An 18821-nucleotide genomic window follows, 5' to 3' on the forward strand; every position below is an offset into this window, starting at 1 on the left:
TGTCTATTTTTTAGGTAAATTTGTAAGTTTTTAAGTAATTCTTAAAGCTTTTTTCTCTGTGTGTACTTTATAGTTAGCTTGTTAGGTATTGAATTTTTTTAAGAGACTGTTGCCATTTTAATTGGTAATATATTATTAAATCTATAGGCAGAGGTTAACTTTGGAAAATTTGACATCTTAATACTTAGTCTTCTCATTTAGAAACATGATATGTCTCTTCACTTATTTCAGTATTTCTCATGTCCTTTAATAAAATTTTATAATTTTCTTTATTCTAAGGTCTTATATTTCCTCTTACAGTCATTGTTTGGGTACGAGTTTTTGATGAATTTGAAGAATTTTTAGGTTCTGTTTCTTTATACTTTCTTATAATATTTAAATATTATCTTTTTTCTCTATCCCATATCTAATTAGTTATGGATGGCATATAGGAAAGCTATTTTCATTTTTAACTCCAAATGCTACCACCTTAATGAATACTTCTCCTTAGTTGCCACACACAGCTTCTCAGTTTGTTGGATTGAATTGAAATTTCTTGTAATTTTCCATGTGTGCCATGAAAAACTGCAGAATTTTAAGTGTATTAGAACAAACTTGCTAATTATGTAATTCGAATCCTCTAGACTTACTTATTTTTTCTCTTCTCAAACTTATCATTTCTGATAAATGTGTGTTAATGTCTTCCACTGTGATTATGGATTTGTTTTTCTTTTTCTTATATATTTCAGTGTAACTGTCAGATACATGAGTCATGGCTTTTATAGTTTTTGGTGGATTTGTTCCTTTTATCATGCTTTACCTTGCACTCTGTCATGTCTGATGTGAATATACATCTGCTTTTTCTTCAACAACCATCTCTTTATTTCAGTCTTCATCACTTCAGAAAATGTAGCCCTTACATAAGCAGCATATAGGTTTCTTTAAAATCAAATGTGAAAGCTTCTGTGTTTTAATAAAATAACATAAGCTATGAACAATTACTTTCTTGAGTCATGTGAAATTGCTGTTTTTGTAGGTCAAAAATAAACTGGCAACTCCTTATGGGTAAACCTAATACTTTAATTACTCATGTGTTTCTTAATTCCTGCCATCTTTATATTTAACATTTATTCTTACATTTTCTGTTTTTTTTATTTTAAATACTTTTCCTTTCATATCTTTGATACATTTGATTGAATTTTCCTTGTTCTGCATTTTTTTCTCCTTGTCACTGTTAGGAAATTGTACGTAGTATTTCTCCCGGCTTTCTTTTTAATGGTTCTCTTTTAATGTTAACATATATGTATAGAATTAGATACAGTTTCTCAGTAATGAGAGTCTTCCAGGAGAATTTAATAACATTTCTTTCTTTTGCATAAACATTTTCCAGGGTATAATTTATTTATTAATTTTTAGGTTCTGTTTCTTTATACCTTGTACACAAAACTACTTGGGCTAACCATAGTCCATTAGTTTCTTTACTCACTACTTTTCCTGGCATCTCATCTTCCTCCTTAGTTATTTCATTGTTTGTTTTGTTAAGGTACTTGCTCAATTATTACAGAAAAGGTCTGTGGGATTTAAGCTTGTGACTCCTTACATATATAAGAATGTTCTTATATGGCTTTCTCATTTGATTGTTGGTTTGGCAAAGTACAGGATTCTAAGTTCAAAATAATTTTCCTGGGATCCCTGGGTGGCACAGCGGTTTGGCGCCTGCCTTTGGCCCAGGGCGCGATCCTGGAGACCCGGGATCGAGTCCCACGTGGGGCTCCCGGTGCATGGAGCCTGCTTCTCCCTCTGCCTGTGTCTCTGCCTCTCTCTCTCTCTCTGTGTGTGTGACTATCATAAATAAATTAATTAAAAAAATAATAATTTTCCTTCATAATCTTTTTAAACTGTCACCTACAAAAGTCTAAAAGCAATGAATTTCTTATTCCCTTGTATGTAAACTGCCTTTCTTCCTTCCCTGAAAACATTTGAGTTTTTCTCTTTATCCCTGGAGACATGAAATTTAACCAGTACCCGCGAGATCATTTATACCTTAGATTCAAATCTTTCTTCCTTTCTGGAATTTCCCCCTGCCTTTCCTCCTCCATCTTTTTTTACCTTATTTACCTCCTCTTGCACTTCTTCTTATTCTCCTTTCTTTCAATCTTGTAACTCCTATTAGAGAGATATTGGATCTTCTGAATCTGTTTTACATATCTCTTAACTTCCTTCATATTTTTTTCTCTATCTTTTCTCATTATGGCCTGGGAAACAGTCAATTTACTAGTCTTGCTTATTAATCTGCCTTTCAGCTGTATTCCTTATACTTTTGAACTGTTTATCTTCTTAAGGGATGCATTGTTCTGTTGTGTGTACCAAAAGATGAATATATTTTAAATTCTTTTTCTGTTTGCTCTATTAAGTCTTTTCATTAGATGTTAGTTCTTCTGCTTGTTAAATTTGGTGCCTCTTAACGCTAGTTTTCCTTAAATAGCACTGAGACTTGGTTTTATGCTCATTTCTTTTTTTACTTAAGAATCCTTATTTTCCTATGTGTTCACCTATCTTGAGTGATTGAAGAAGGGAAATGGAAGGAATTGCCAGGACCAGTAGCTTGTGTTTTTGCAGTGTGGACTCCCCCTCTCTCCACATTGGGGCATTGCTTTCATTCAGTTCCTGGTGCCTAGCAAGGTGATTTGTCCTGTGGACAGTATAACTGCTTCTTACTTATTAACCCAATAAAAAGAGGACAGAGAGATATAGCTTCCCATTTAATCACCCTATCAACTTTGTATGGTTATTGACTCTTATCTTTAAACTCCCCTAACTGTAGGGAATATCAACACCAGTCTTCTCAGGAAATGTTTTAGAACTATTTTTTTAATAATAAATTTATTTTTTATTGGTGTTCAATTTGCCAACATACAGAATAACACCCAGTGCTCATCCCGTCAAGTGCCCCCCCTCAGTGCCCGTCACCCATTCACCCCCCACCCCCCGCCCTCCTCCCCTTCCACCACCCCTAGTTCATTTCCCAGGGTTAGGAGTCTTCATGTTCTGTCTCCCTTTCTGATAATGACACAAAATTAATTAGTTGAGAACAGAAGTATAAGTGTCAATGTAGGCAAAAATTAATAACTGGTGCTTGATAATGATTTTTTCTCTCTTACAAATCCATGGTTCTATTTCCTACTGAATAAGCAAGTAGTTAAATCAAATAAGAAGGAATAGACTTCCAAATTTGGCAATATTTTTCACAATTGGCTGTGGATATGTTTTCTTCACTTCCTTATAAACACCTAACCCTGTAGTATGGTATTGAAAAGAGCACTGTTTTTTTTTTTTTTAGAACTAGGTGGAATTCCCAATTTGTCCACTTAAACTTTCTGACTTTCTAATGACTCATCCAGAAAAATTGGATAGAAATACATTTAACACTTGGAAAATTATAAAGTATCCTAGGAGATTAAAGGTGGAAAAAGAAAGACTGTCATATTGCAGTTGAAACAAAGATATTTTTGTGGCTGCATTTTTAGATTTTGTTCAACCCTCCTACACCCCACCCCCCCCCAAAAAAAAAAAACAATTGTGTCCTTATGGCCCAAGTTTCACTCTCACATCTAGCCATTTGTGTCAGGGAAAAAAAAATAAAGATAGTGAGTAGACCAAATGACAAGTTACATATACAGATGGATAAAGATATGTCCTCTTGCAATGCTCCTGTTTTTGCAATATCTAGTCCAGTTTCATTTTCTGGTATAGCGAAAATGCTGTGGGAGGCTTACCCGAGATTAGAGGGCAATGACCTTTGGAAGGTGTTGACTGCTCCTGAAGAAACCTCACTGGTGCTCAAAGGAATGGGGTGGGGTGAAAATACACCCATGCAGAGGCAGGAAGACTCACAGGTGCAGAGGAAGAGCAAGACAGTGCTGTAAAAGAAGGCAATTCTTCCCCAAACCAGACCTTGAATTCTAAGCAGTTCCCTCTCAGGGACACATAGACTGCTGAGCTTGTGTTTCAGGTCTGAGTTTGTGCTCACAAAGAAATGGCTCTGTGTGATTAAAAGATTGGCCTCTCACTTTGGCAGAGAAGTTTAAATACTTAATTTCTAAAACAAAATATATATATATATATATATATATTATTGAATATGAAGATCATTACCTACTAGAAAGTCTTCTTTGATCCCACAGAATACGTTAGAATCACTATATCTTGCCCTGAGAGCATTTATCTCACGAAAAAGCTGGCTGCCCATTTCCATATAGGTAGAAACTCTAAATCTCTGAGCCAGAAGACAGAAAGTTTGGACAACATGGAACATTTTCCCACCTTCCCTTAAGAGGCCATAATGGCATATCTTTATGAGGCATCATTGGTGAAAAACCCTAGATTGTTTCCTCAAGTCAGTGCCAAGTTCCTTATAATGAATGGATATTCCTCTATGGTCTGGCAATCTGTTGACCTTAGCTTTCCATATTATAGGTCATGTTTTTTTTGTTTGTTTGTTTTGAGGGGTTTCTTTGTTTTTGTTTTTGTTTTAACTGGTGTTTTGGAGGGAAGCTTGCACAAGTGAGTGAGGTGACAGCTTGAAATCACTCTGAAGTGACTGCTGGGAAAGTGAATGAAGCCAGAGGGTTGACCAGAGTTCAAGTCACTAACCTTGCTGGGTCTGATTTTCCTCACATGTCAAATGTTTGAACTCTATGACTTCTATGTCCCCTCTGCCCTGGTATCCTGTGCATCTTGTGGTTCTATGTTGAAATTAATTTTGTTTTAATATTGTAGATATAATATTTTATTTTTTCCTTCCAAAAACCAACTGTTTTCCTAAACCAACTGTTAACTATTTTGAGTAACATTTCTCAAAATATCTAAAACTGTAATTCCATTCAGAGTCTAAAAATAGTACTAAAGACCTACTTCTCTATTTTCTCTTGATAGTATGAATTTAAATGTTGTCATTTCATTTAAGAAATTTAGAACTAGAAGGACACAAATGACATTTGGGGATATGGAGTAACCATGAATCAGTAAACAGCTTTAAAAAAAAAAGAGGAAATAATTTGGAAAAGGAAATATTTGGATTATTTGGAAATAATTTCCTGAAATTACCAAATCTCCTTTTTTCTTGAAAATAGTCCATTTCCCTGTTAGAATATAAAAGGGTATAATTATCATAACCATGTAGCTTTAAATCTTATTAAAACTTCTGTCAGGATACTTAGCTATTCGAGGATAAATTAATTTGGTAAGAGATTTTCAACTTTCAGATGTAACTAATAAAGTTGGCTTTCATCCTCCAAATTCATGTGCAATAGATAGTCCCCAATATGTACTGGGATTGTGGTTATAAACATTCTTTCTAATACATATTCACAACTTCCCCCCAGAAATGATGCCATTGCCACCAAAAACCTAATGATGTGGCAAAGCAAACTTGGCTTGGATGTAACCACAAGCCATCAAAGCCTGCAGATTCCATATATTTTCCTCTGAAATGGATCAGCTAGGAGATGAGTAGGCCAAACCAGTAGCTTAAGAAGGTCTTCCACAAAGCCTTAACCCTGGTCCTCCTTGTTACAACAGGAAGTCAGCTCTATTCCATAAGAGGAAGGAGAACAAAGAACTCAAAGAGGATAGGAGAATAAGAAAGCTCCCTCCCAGTTGTTCAGTGGTTCCCCATTGCCTCCAGGATAATGTGTGAATTCTTCATACAGACACTTAAGATTCCCACTTTCTGTGCCCAACTGAATACTGCAGCATTAATATACCACAGGGAATAGTAGCAGATGGTATCAGGAAGGTAACAGTGATTAGACCACTCAGGATCTTGGCTTTGACTCTGAGTGAGGTGGGAGCCACTCAGAGATTCTGAGCAGAGTAACAAAATATGCCTTATGTTTTATTTTTACTCATTCTTTTAAAAAACGCCCTACACTTCCAACACAGACCCATTTATTCTGAGTGCCGACTCCAAGCCTCCCTACCCAAAACAATCTCATCCCACCTTCAGTGCCGAGCTTTGAGACCCCTCATATGTAAAGTTACCTTGATTCCTCCACCAAAATGTGACTCTCCCTCTCATTCTAATCTTACAAGTGCCTAAAGTACTTGGCCTAGACCAAAGTCTTGTATTTCCTGCCTTGTGCTCTTAGGAGTTAGATGGCTAAAAGTTACATATGTTTTGCTTTGAGCCTCAGCTGGATAGCAAAACTCTTGGGCATGGCTTACCTTTTATACAGGACAACAGTGCTGTTAATTCAACTGTGGGTGAAGCCAGGTGTCTCCACAAGCTCATCAACTGAGTTTCTAGGCCCTTGGCGATATGACAGCCAGCCAACTGCCAAGAGTTTTGCCAAAAGGTCCCATATCAAGTTCATCCACATTTCTGAAAACCTGAGTGGGGATATTCATGTTAAAAAAAAGTTAAGACCAAATTATTATTCAAGAACTTTTTTTCCAGCTAACCTTCTTTGACATAAACACTTATTGTTACTTTTCAGATGGAATCCCGCAGGATTCTTGTGTCTACCGCTCATTTGGAGACTTAATCTTGTATTGCACTATCGTCTTTGCTACCTTTCTGTGCCACATTTTTTACTTCCTCCCACTAAAATATAAGTTCTTTAGAGATGGAGGCCACAGCGTTATCTGGGAACCCACCTATTTCTTTACCTATGGGCCCTTTCTCAAAAACTATTTGCAAGTGGACTATTTGCATGGCTCTTCCAGCCTTCAATTGCAAATACAATACAAAAAGCAGGAGATCAAAGGTAAACTGCTCCCTCTGTTGTAACAGGATTTTGTGCCGCTTTATCAAAACTTTGAGAATTTTTACACACGGAACCTGTACATAAGAATCAGAGACAACTGGAACCGGCCCATCTGCAGTGCCCCGGGATCTCGGTTTGATGTGATGGAGAGGGTGTCAGATGACTACAACTGGACATTTAGGTGAGGAAACCTTCTGGAGGGGCTTGGTTGAAAGAAATGCTTTCCAGGAAATCCTGGCATGGGCACCAAGTTACAGAGTTGATGAACCAAACAGTTGCTAGTCTTCCATCATTGAGCCCTTTGCAAGCCCTCATAAGTCCAGTGGCAGAGGTCACGGTAATTCCATTGCCAAAGGTGGCTATGTTATATTAGTAAAAGTAAAGCCTGTGTCAGAAGGTGCAGTATACATGAAGCCAGCCAGGAAGGGTCTTTTCAGCTTTATTGACAGATTATGCCCCTCTACTTCTCGCTGAAGGAGACAGTGATGACCATGGCTCTCTCTCACCTAGAAAGTCCTTGCTGGAATTTAAACAAGAGCACAGGTGTCACAGAACCAAATGCCCATGGAAAGCCAGGGCTAAGTAATACTCCTTGGCTTGGGAGACCTTTTTCCAGTGCTCTGTCCAGCTTCATTCCATGATTAGTGTCCTCCAGGGACGCAGGCCATTTTGTGTTGACAGCAATGCACATCAGAAAGGAAAAAGAAAATATATGATTTGGGCCAGACCCAAGATCTCCTTGTAAGAGTATTTTATGGGGCACTAGGGTGATGTTAATTGAGAAAGCCCTTTGTATTCTTCTCTCTACAGGTTTACTGGAAGAATCATCAAAGATGTCATCAACATGGGTTCATATAACTTCCTTGGCTTGGCCGCCAGTTATGATGAATCTATGAGGACAGTAAAGGATGTTTTAGAAGAGTATGGCTTAGGTGTGGCCAGCACCAGACATGAAATGGGTATGTATGCTCACCATTTTGAAATTTTGTCCAGTTGGGTCTCAGATTCCTTGTGGCAACTTCTCAAAACTAGATCGTATTCTAGACTGTGTACCTCAAAAAGCTGTTATAAAATGCAAAATAAAAAATGTATATGAAGGTCTTTTTGGACATTTCAAACATTATGCTCTTGCCAGGCAGTATATTAATTACAGATTTTAATTCTCCAGAATAAATAAAAATGAATCTTTCCTTAGACCACATTATCTAAAATAGCAACTATTGTGCCTCTTATATCTGGTCCTTTTCTGGATCTTTCCTTGTCTTTTTTTAAAACAGTTTTAGTCTTTTTTAAAAAAGACTTGTCTTTTTTAAAAAACAGTTTTAGTGAAGTATAATTGATATTTTTAAAAACTGTACTTAACGTGTACAATTTGATGGGTTTAGACATACATATACTCTTTGAAATCATCACCTTGGAAATAAAGGTAATAAATACATCCATCACCTTGGAAAATTTCTGTGTCTCCACCTTTTGTGGTAAGAACACTTAACATGAGGTCTACCCTTTCAACAAAATTTTAAAGTGCATAATGTAGTATTGTTAATTATAAGCACTATGTTGTAGATCAGATCTCTAGAATTTACTCATCTTGCATCATTGAAATTGCATATCCATTGAACAACTTTTTGTTTAGATTTTGCTCTTTCTCCGACTTTTCTTAATGATGTCCATCACTGATCTTGCTTTTGTATTTGTACATTGCCCATTGCTGCTACTAAAAACATAAGTTCCATGAAGGGAGGGATTGAATTGGTCTTGTTGTCCATTGTGTTGAATGCATAAGTGAATGATGAATGAATGGGCAAGGTGGAACAGACTGTTCATTTTTTTCCCTTTTAGCTGAAACATTTTTCTCTGAAATTTCTGCTCCTCCTCACCTCAGGGAGAAAGAGTGGTACAAGCTTACTCCTATAAAGTGTCTTGCTATTCCTGACAGTGTTTTCTTATACATCATCTCATTTATTCCTCACAAAAGTCCTCTGCACTAGGCGGCAGCACAAGTGATGTTATTTCATTTCTAGAGAGGAAACTGAGGATCATAGTAACTAAGTGATGTGCCCCAGTAGTTTAGTAACCATACTAATTCCCAGTCTAGCTAGCTTCTTTTTTTTTTTTTTTTCTAGCTAGCTTCTTGATAGCAGTTTCCTGTTCACAATGATACATGAATGGTTTACCAGGTCAGTTTCAGGCCAGTCTAAGAATCCAAGGTATATCTACTAAAAAGTTTTACCAGTAATGAAAAATGAGCCACATGCCCCTCTTAGATAACCAATTGAGAGAAGAGCATTAAAAACATGTAATTATTCAGATCCATGTAACAAAGAACAAGTTGAACAAAGTTAACTTTTTAAATCCATACATTCAGTTAACATTTAGCTAAAGCTACAGACTTTATAAGTGGTTGCTCAGTTTTGTTAAGAAAGGCATCTTATGGGATGCTTGCTGTCTCTCAATCTGTCAAATAAATAAATAAAATCTTTTTTAAAGGCTATTAAGTATGCATACATATGTATATTTCTGTGCAAATTTCTTTGAAAGATAACAGACCAAAGTAAAAATAATTTTAAAAAATAAAGTAGGGATTCCTGGGTGTCTCAGCAGTTGGGCATCTTTGGCCCAGGGCATGATCCTGGAGTCCTAGGATTGAGTCCCCCATCGGGCTCCCTGCATGGAGTCTGCTTCTCTCTCTGCCTGTGTCTCTATCTCTCTCTCTGTGTCTCTAATGAATAAATAAATAAAATCTTAAAAAAAAAAAGAAAGGCATCTTATCTTCATTTTGAGGTAGGGGGGCTACAAATTTAAGCAGAATACAGAAGGAAACTTCTACTTGACTTAGCAGAACTGGGTCACCTATGATACCCCATTTGGGGTGGGGCAGAGACTGGAACACTACTCTCAGTCATAAGAGACATGGAGTCAGTAAGCTTTGGAGGCATTTTCTCTGGTACCGGTGACACCAACACCAGGATTGTTAATGAACGAGACAGAAAACACATTTCCTGAGGATGATGATTCCCAACTCCTTGAGACAGAACACTCCCCAGACACAGCAGCAGAAGCTAAAGGGAAGCAACATGATACAGGCTAATGATTTTCTTCCTATGGAAGCCAGATATGGAATAGAAGTTCCTGATTCTGCAGACTCAATGAACTCAGAGAAGCCAGGCAGAGATAAAAATCCTAGTCTGGACTTTCTGCAGCGTAAGTTCTTTCTCCACTTACTCAACCTTCTGAATGGCTAGGCTTTTAGTGTTTATCTGCTTCTCTTAGTCTCTGGCTCAAGCTCTAGGAAGACGATTTTAACAGTTTTCAAGGAAACAGTGAGAGAAGAAAATAGAAGCCACCCACACTTAATTTTAGGCAAACGGAAAAACTGATAACAAAGGTGGATAGGAGCAATCAAGAAATAAAGAAATAAGCAGGATACACTTGAATGTATTCTGCAATATAAGCAGTAACCTTAGCATAGCATGCAAGGATTAGTGGCATAATTCTGATTGCCACTTATTTCAAGAAATGCAACTAACCTTTGAAAGCATAGACTAGTCTTACGAAAATGTGTAACAGTGCAGTGGATTGTCAATGAAAATTTGGGAATATAGAGGCTTACCAATTTAGCAACCAAAAATGCTTCTTGAGGAACCCAAAGTAAAAGTTTTAGGTACATTTAGTCACTTAAGAGTAGTTTCCTGGAGCTTTTAAAAATAGTTTCCAATGTTCTGGAGGGAAAAGCATACAGAAATCATAAAATAGGAAATTAAATACAAAATAAATCAAGAGGAATTATTTAAAGCATAGTAAAAGGATAGAAGACCACACATGGTATCTTGGACAAAAATATTTGAGAAGAACATATTTGCCCACTGAAATAAAAGAACTGAGATTTGGCCAAAAAACCAAACTCAACTATATGCTGTAATCAAAAACAAATTCAAGTAAATTTAAGTTATTCCAAAGGATGAAAAGTAGAAAGATATGTTCCAGCCAGACACCTGGTTCTTGCCTCCCTGCTGCAACCACCACCAAAATGTACTCAGTGCCCAACAGGGAAGTTAATTCAGTAAAAAGAACAACAAATAAAGAGCCCAAGAGTAAGCCTGGGTGCCCAATCTGCACCTGCAAATGTCAGAACTGAGCCCAAAATACAGCTGAGCTGTAAGTAACGAAACATTTCCAGACACATATGTACAGGATTGCAAATGCTGCTTATAACATGTGAAATGAGGTGCTACTATTTATTTTCATGTACAACTAAACGATAGTGGCATACAGAATTAAGGGAGGCTTTGACTGTGTTGTGGTCAATTTAACCTTCCATAGGATGATTGGGGGATGGCACATTTTTTGATATCTTAAATACGAGGCAGAGTGAAATGGCAATTTGGAGTCATAATCAAGCATTTAAAATGCCTGACACTTTTCATTCTTATCTTCTGTGTTCATGGGGGCTTTTTTATTAGAATTCTACTTGATCCGGGCTGTCTCCTTTAAACAGTGTGCTATATGTTATATCTTTGGTAATTACAGCCCAGTTTTTCCTAATAACTTTCTTAATGCACCATGAAGGATTAGAGATTTTTGAGTATTGTTGTGTGTGATATTACACTGTGAACTAGTGAACGCTGGACTGAATGGCTTATCAAAAGTTGAAGAGACTGCTGCTCAACATACTCTTTTTTAAGGTGGCTTGCCTCCAGATTTTTAGCTGAAAAGTCACTTGAATAACTGTTTACAGATTCTAAAATTACATGGAGTTTTAAATTTCCAGCACCGGGATTGAGAATTGTTCATGATGTCTGAGTATTAACATCAAACAATAATCAGTAATATCTCCATTATGCAAGATAGCTCCACATTGATCTTTGAATTTCTTTATTTGAAAGGACGATTTAATTTTTCTGTATATGGAAGGTGTTTATCTGATTATGTTGGTTTGACAATGAAAAATGTAATGCAGCAGCCTCTGAGGCAAAGTAAAATGCATAATTGCTTCTTCTTTTTTCATATCAAGCCAAAGTGTAAAGAACAAGCTGAAACTTTAAAAAATAAACAGACAACCTAAATGTGTGGTGCAAATGCCAACAAACAGGAAAGCAGATTAGCTTAAAGTTATTAGTCATTAATAAACATAAGAGACTCATAAAAATTATGTGGAGAGTCCATATGAAGACAGATTCAATTCCAATAGCCTCCATGCATCAAGTAGCACAGCACCGACATAGATGGCTGTTTATTTTTCTGTATACCTGGAAATTAGGACAATGAATTATGAGAGACTTTGAAAATCATGTGGGTCAATTTAACATTCCACAGGCTGATTAGAAACAAAAGCAAGACAAATAAAATAGTGATAGGAGACCACAAAGTACCTCTCAGTCCTTGAAAAACAAAGAAGGAAAGAAGGGAAGGAGGGAGGGAGAGACAGAGGGAGAAAGGAAGAAATGAGGGAAGAAAGGAGAGAAGGAAGGAAGGAAGGAGGGCAACGAAGGAGGGAGGTGAGGAGCAAGGAAGAGAAGGAAGGAGAGAGGGCAAGAAGGAAGAAGGAAGGGGAGGGGGAAGGGAAGGACACTAACATAAAACATAAAGGACACTAACAATGTAATTATTTTCATTTAATATTTATATATTGAATTATGAGCCTTAAACATATTACAAGTATACTTCTTTTTAAATAGTGAAATTTCACAAAAATTGAGTATATGTTATGCCATGAAGAAAATCTCATTAGATTCCAAAAAGTGAAATCTACATAGGTCACATTATTGGATCACAGTGAAATAAAGCTAAAAATAAATAATAAAGTTAGAAATATTTTTTTTAATAATAAATTTATTTTTTTTATTGGTTTTCAATTTGCCCAGTGCTCATCCTGTCAAGTGCCCCCCTCAGTGCCCGTCACCCATTCACCTTTTAAAAAAATCTCTGGAAGGTTTCAAAGCTCTTTCCTAAGAGACTCTTGAATCAAAAGAGAAATGAAATTACTTTTAGATCATATTTAGAAACGATGAGAACACCATAGGGTCCAACTAGCTGTGTACTGAGGAAAATATATAGTCTTATTTTACTGAGGAAGAAAGATTGAAGCTAGTAAACTAAGCTACACATGCAGTAAGGAGTAAAAGGAAAGCAAAAATATTGAATTATTAAAAATAAAAACAGAAACTTAGGAAATAGAGAAGAACAAATGTCTACATCTGTGTTTTAATAAGTCACTAGAGGTGATTTTGATGAGTGGCAACCAGACTTGGCAACCGCTGAACATAATTTGACAAACAAGCATTTAATAAAAGAAAAATTGTAAGGCAGTATTACTTAGCAAAACAAATATGTAAGGAATTAACATTGTAGACCAAACAGTATATTCAAATAACAAGATACCATGATCAAGTAGTCATTTCAGGGATTATGAGGATAGCTAGCTCAATAATAAAGCAATTCATAACATTGAAAAATCCTAGAAGAAAACGTACAATTATCTTGATAGGTGACACTAAGGCATTTATTAAATTCAGTATCCCTTCCTAGTACAAATTTTCATAGAATAAAAATAGGTGATTCCAGAATGCAATAAAAAATACCTACTTCAAACAAAGAGACTACTATATTTCATGTTGAGACACTATAAACTTTCACTCTAAAGTCAGAAAAAAGATAAAGATGTGTTTATCCACTGTTTTTAATAACCTCTGGAAGTCCTAGACAACATAATTTTATTTTTCACTCTTTAAGCCAATAAATATTCATTGAATGACTACCGTGTGACAGAATAAGAAGAAGTGATATAATAAGAGGTAAACCACCCATTATTTTTAGATGATCTGATTGTTCACCTCCCAGGTCTTCAAGCTGTGATCTGTGAAGAACAAAGAGGACCTCTACATGGGCTCTTCTTGGGGCCACCATTGATGTTAGAGGGAGCTAAGCAGGAAGGACAGAGTTTTGGTCTACTTTCTTCCAATTTACATATTTAAATAATCAAAAATTTATTAGAAATAATAAATATCCAATAAAAAACAATAAAGACCTACTTGCATGTAGACAAGTCCTGTTTGCCAACATTTCAAATGCATCCACACACGACAATTCGTGGTTGCATGAACACTCCAGACAGACCATTGGAAGCTGTTGTCAATGGCAGGCAAAATGAGGACAAGAGGAATAAGAGAGAAGCAGGAGAAAAGGAACCAAGGGGACACAGTAGGAAAGGGAAATGGGGGTATCTTAGCTCAGGACTGCACACCAGAGAAGACAGTGGGGGGTAGGGCAATTTAGGATACTCGGGGGTTTCTGTAACCTGGGGCTAGTTAGGCATGTAACTGGCACACTGTGTGTATGTGGGTGGGTCGGTGGGTGGGTGTAAGAGCCTGGTCCCTGGAGGAGGTGGGTGGCTTCCATAAATAAAAAAATAAATAAATTTAAATTCATATGGTAAAGTCAATAATTAACAATAAGAAGATATGTTGGAGAAATTGTTATTAATAAATATGAGCAAAACTGGCAAACATCTAGGAAATTATGTTGAAAATGTCTAGACTATTTTAAGAAAACTAAAACTGTTTAGTAAAGGTCTTAAAAGAAGACTTGAAAAAAATGAGATAACAAATCCTAGAAGGGAATGACCTGGTGTTATACTTCTATCAATATTTCTCCAAATGAATATGTAAATTGAACACCATCCCAGTGATATTAATAGATGGGGAGAAGAAGTAGGGAGTCTAAATGGAAGTCTAGAGACAGACACTTGGCATACTCATTTGTATACAGTAAGAACAATGTTTCAAATCAGTTGGAAAATGACCAATTATGTCATATTTAGTATTATGATAACTGGCAGATTACATAAGGAAATAAGTTAGATTCCTACTTCACATATTATATCTCAGTAGATTCCACTTGTGTAAATTGCAAATGCATTTGCGATTGAAATATATAAGAACAATCTTATATGTAAGAATAATAAATAAGATCACCAGAAATAACTACATAAATAAACTGAAACTGAATGAATAACTGAAGTGATGAATGAATAACAAATGAACAGAGTAAAATGACTCCAACAATTCAAATACAAAATGCACTTCTATGTACTCCTTGGGTAAGGCCCTGCTAGGACTGTCAGGCTGTAGTTCCTTTGATGTGCGTAACAACTCTGTTTCAGTCAGTTCAGGCTGCTGTAACAATATCACAGACTGGGTGGCTTATAAACAACAAAGTTCAATTCTCATGGTTCTGGAAGCTAGGAACATAGTCAGGTGAGGGGCCTCTTCCATGTGGGAAACTTCCGGTTGTACCTTCATATGGTGGAAAGGATGAGCCAGTTGTCTGGGGCCTCCTTTATAAAGACATTAATCCTATTTATGAGGGCTCCGTCTTAGTGATCACCTAATCACTTCCAAAAGGCCCTACCTTCTACTACCTTCTATTACCATCATTTTGGCGTTAGGTTTCCAGTATGAATTTTGGAGAGACACAAACATTCAGATCACAACAGTCTCTTCTCCAGCTTGTCACTTATAATCACCTTTCAATTCTATAACCATAATGACCTTCCAGAGAACTCACTATACCTAACCCACTTTACCTGGCAGTACATCCTCTTAGTGGGAGGGATCCATTTTAAATGACTTCCAGGCTGACTCCATGCAACACAGGCCACCCTTATCCATGGAAAGCAAGCACTCTTCCCTGTTAGAGGAAAGGCAGCTTGCTCCCACCCCAACTTCTAGACAAAAACACTTGCCCTTTAAATATGTCAAACCTGACTCAGTAGTCTACTGTGTCCTCATGCTCAGGAGAACCAGAGAAAGCACTTCCAGAAATCATAATGGAAAAGAGCCAACCAGATGAAGCATTTAAACATGAAACATGAAATGTGAAAACCATGCCAACAAAGTTAAAAGTCGAGGAACAAAATTAGAAAAAGTTATTTGCAAAATATAAAACAAAATGCTAATGTTCTTAACATGTAAAGACTTACAAACTAGAAGAAAAAGAACATCTCAAAAAGTGGGCCAAGATTCTGAGAAACTTCAAAGGAAGCAAGACTGCAATCAGGATAGTATAATATTCTCAATCTTTTCTTTATCACTCCCTCCTGTGATATTTTAATATCTGTTTATGTAGGTTATGGAGATCTGTGCCATATACATAGAGTAAGTTATCTGCCCTCCCTCCTTTAGGAGCAATATTATCCCTGCTGAGAATGCATAGCAAAGTGGTTACCCTTCAGGGGAACTAGATGGTGACCAGAAGAGGGCACAAAGGGACTTCTTGGGTGCTGTCTATATTGGTGTGTGTGTATGTGTGTGTGTGTGTGTGTGTTATGCAGTAATATGGGCTTCATAGGCTCAATACTCAGAATTTCTTTCGTTTTTTACATGTATGTTACAGTGTAATGAAAATTTTACATTAAAAAGTGGATCAGTATACAAATGGGCAATTAAGGAGAAAAAAGAAATACAAGTGGCCAATGAACCTGTGGAAAATACTCTGTCCCATTAATAATCAAAGAATGATTAAGACATAGAGTTACTATTTCTCACCTAGTTGGCAAAAGTTAAAAGTTAAAATATATATTTATATATCTCCCATAGGCGCGCATGGGTGGCTCAGTCGGTTAAGTGCCTTCGGCTTAGGTCAGGATCCCATCTCCAAGGCTCAGCAGGGAGTCTTTCTCCCTCTCCCTTGTGCTCGTACTCTCTCTCACTCAAATAAATGAATAAAGTCTTAAAAAAATAATATCCCACAGTTTCAAAGGAATAAAGAAAAGGGCATCCTTATATACTGTTGGTAGAGTACATTGGAAGGCAATTTGAAATATATCAAAAGAAAAACATTTAACTCAGCAATGTCATTTTGAGAAATTTTGCCTTAAAATTTTTGAATTAAGTGTTCAAAGATATGTGATTGAGAAATGTATGATCAAGAATAATCACTGCAATATGCTTAATAGTAAATACTAGGAAAATACATGACTTTCCAACAATAAGAAATTGACAATATATTTGGTAGATATGTTTAACATAATCTTATTTTTTTAAAGGTTTTATTTATTTATTTATTTATTCATGAGAGACACGGGGTGGGGGGTGCGCTTACAGACACAGGCAGAGGGAGAAGCAGGCTCCATGCAGGGAGCCTGACAAGGGACTCGATCCTGGGTCTCCAGGATCACACCCTGGGCTGAAGGTGGTGCTAAACCGCTGAGCCACCCGGGCTGCCCACATAATATTATTTAACCATGTAAAATTATAATGCAGTTTCTCAGCAATGTGGTTGAGAGCAAAGGCTCTGGGATTAGTTTACTTGAGTTCAAATCCTAGTTCTCCCCCATTTAACTAGCTAGGGCCTTTGATAAACTGTATGCCTTCCTAGTCCTCCATTTTCTCAAAGTGGAAAATACATTGCTAAGAGGATAAAACAGTTATAGAACAGTATGTTTATTATGAGTCCATTTTTAAGCATACACTTTACATGACTATTTGCATTGATAAAGATGGTTATACTTTATTTTGTAGTATCTTCTGATTTTTCAACAATGATCTCATATTTGTTGGGTTAATTATTTCCTTAAAAGTCAATAGGAGTCTAAAATGAAGGCACAGATTTCTTTGGGCTTCCAAGATTGGCCCACTGAATCAGACTGAATTTTCCAGTTTACTGGAGGGACCCTGCCACAGGGTATGTGGATTCTTTAGCATTAAACCAGTGGCTCCCAAACTTGAGCTTACATCAGAATCACCTGCAGGGCTTGGAAAAACACCTACAGAGTTTCTGGTTCAGCCAGGCTGGAATAGAACCCAAGACCTTGCATTTCTAATGACTTCCCAGGTCATATCCATGCTGCTGCTCTGGGGACTACATTCTGGGAACCAACTCTCTTGTGTGGCTGACTTTCTTGACCAAATCAAATATTTTCCAAAGTGCAATGGTCTTTTACTTTATGTGGAGTGAATATTACCTTCACTCCACTGGGGGATGAGGGGGATAAGGTCTATTAAAAAAAAAAAAGATAAGTAAGAGACAAACCAGAAAGTCAGTGAAGAAAGTTAGCTTTGATCTAATTGCTGCTCTAGATTTCCAAATTCAGGAAAGGTTAAATTTAGGCAAATGAAAGAGAAACTTTTATTTCCTTTCTTCCCCCTTCCCCATTTTTATTCTATGAGGGTGTTTAATTTCTTGGTCTCTCTTTACCTGATTAGGAGCAGATGTGTAGTAACAGTGTATTATTTGAATGCCTATGCTCTGTAAGTCCTTTGGGCTGCTAGCAACTGTTAGTCAGAAGCTCACTTCTAAGAAAACAAACTCATGGAATGCCGCAAGACTACTTCTGTGCCAAGGAAAGCTCATCTCTCTCTACTTAGAGACCTTTCTTCCTTTGAGAAGGAAAGCCTTGTGCTTAATTCAGCTCATCAGAGAAACCTGAAGAGTAAGCATACCTCAAAACTGCCTTGTGGAGAATATTCATTCAAATTATAATTGCAATTTTAAAAAACAGCCTTCAAATATTTTTATCTTAAAATATTTGGAAAGGACAAAAAATTGGAAAGGACACATTAACTTAGGAATCAATGTGACTGGATATAATGAGAAACTATTTTCCATTTTCAAGTTTCAAATATGATTTTTATGTTAGTTGTACCAATTTGCTGAAATTTCTGTTTATGTTTCAGAACATGGTCCTAAATCATTTGATAATTTGTCTCCCTCTGCCTCTTTCTGAAAAGTTCTCTGCTATCATTTCATTCAAACTATCAAGGGCCTTTCTGTTTCTTTTTCAAATATTTGTGTCTAGGTCCAGGAAATGTATAGATAGTCTCACTAGCCTGAACTATTAAAAAAGAGACTAGCCTAAATCTGCAAAATGTCTAAATTAAAGCAATTTTGAATAAATATCATCTTATGGACTTCAAGTTCCTATGAGAATGGGCAGTCTCAAGAAATTGCTATCAAATAGAGATCTTGTTTTCTTTTTTTAAAAAAGCAATTTTAATTAACATAATTTTATGCAAATCAATTCCATCAATATGCTCTAAAGCAGTGAATTCAATTAAATAAGCTATAAACATGCCC

At 36.5% G+C, this 18821-nt stretch overlaps 1 protein-coding gene and 1 long non-coding RNA gene across 5 annotated transcripts in view; one reads left to right on the top strand and one right to left on the bottom strand.

Annotated features, from left to right (window-relative positions):
* SPTLC3 (serine palmitoyltransferase long chain base subunit 3) overlaps positions 1-18821 on the top strand; it is a 146470-nt gene that overhangs the window by 49898 nt on the left and 77751 nt on the right. For both annotated transcript variants that reach the window (XM_055304162.1, XM_055304171.1), the window contains 2 exons: positions 6773-6927; positions 7557-7705. In XM_055304162.1, coding sequence (XP_055160137.1) covers positions 6773-6927; positions 7557-7705 — 304 coding nt within the window. The remainder of the gene's footprint in view (positions 1-6772; positions 6928-7556; positions 7706-18821) is intronic.
* The window catches only part of LOC129496157 (uncharacterized), a 64713-nt gene that overhangs the window by 16593 nt on the left and 29299 nt on the right, over positions 1-18821 (bottom strand). For 2 of the 3 annotated variants that reach the window (XR_008661673.1, XR_008661674.1), the window contains 3 exons: positions 10360-10468; positions 7720-7808; positions 6205-6369 (listed from right to left, as the gene is read on the bottom strand). This is a non-coding gene — a long non-coding RNA (uncharacterized LOC129496157). The remainder of the gene's footprint in view (positions 1-6204; positions 6370-7719; positions 7809-10359; positions 10469-18821) is intronic. The other variant, XR_008661675.1, reaches the window with a different exon arrangement.

The sequence above is a fragment of the Nyctereutes procyonoides genome, unplaced genomic scaffold (genome assembly GCF_905146905.1).
Source record: "Nyctereutes procyonoides isolate TBG_1078 unplaced genomic scaffold, NYPRO_anot_genome, whole genome shotgun sequence".
In the NCBI taxonomy this organism is placed as follows: domain Eukaryota; kingdom Metazoa; phylum Chordata; class Mammalia; order Carnivora; family Canidae; genus Nyctereutes; species Nyctereutes procyonoides.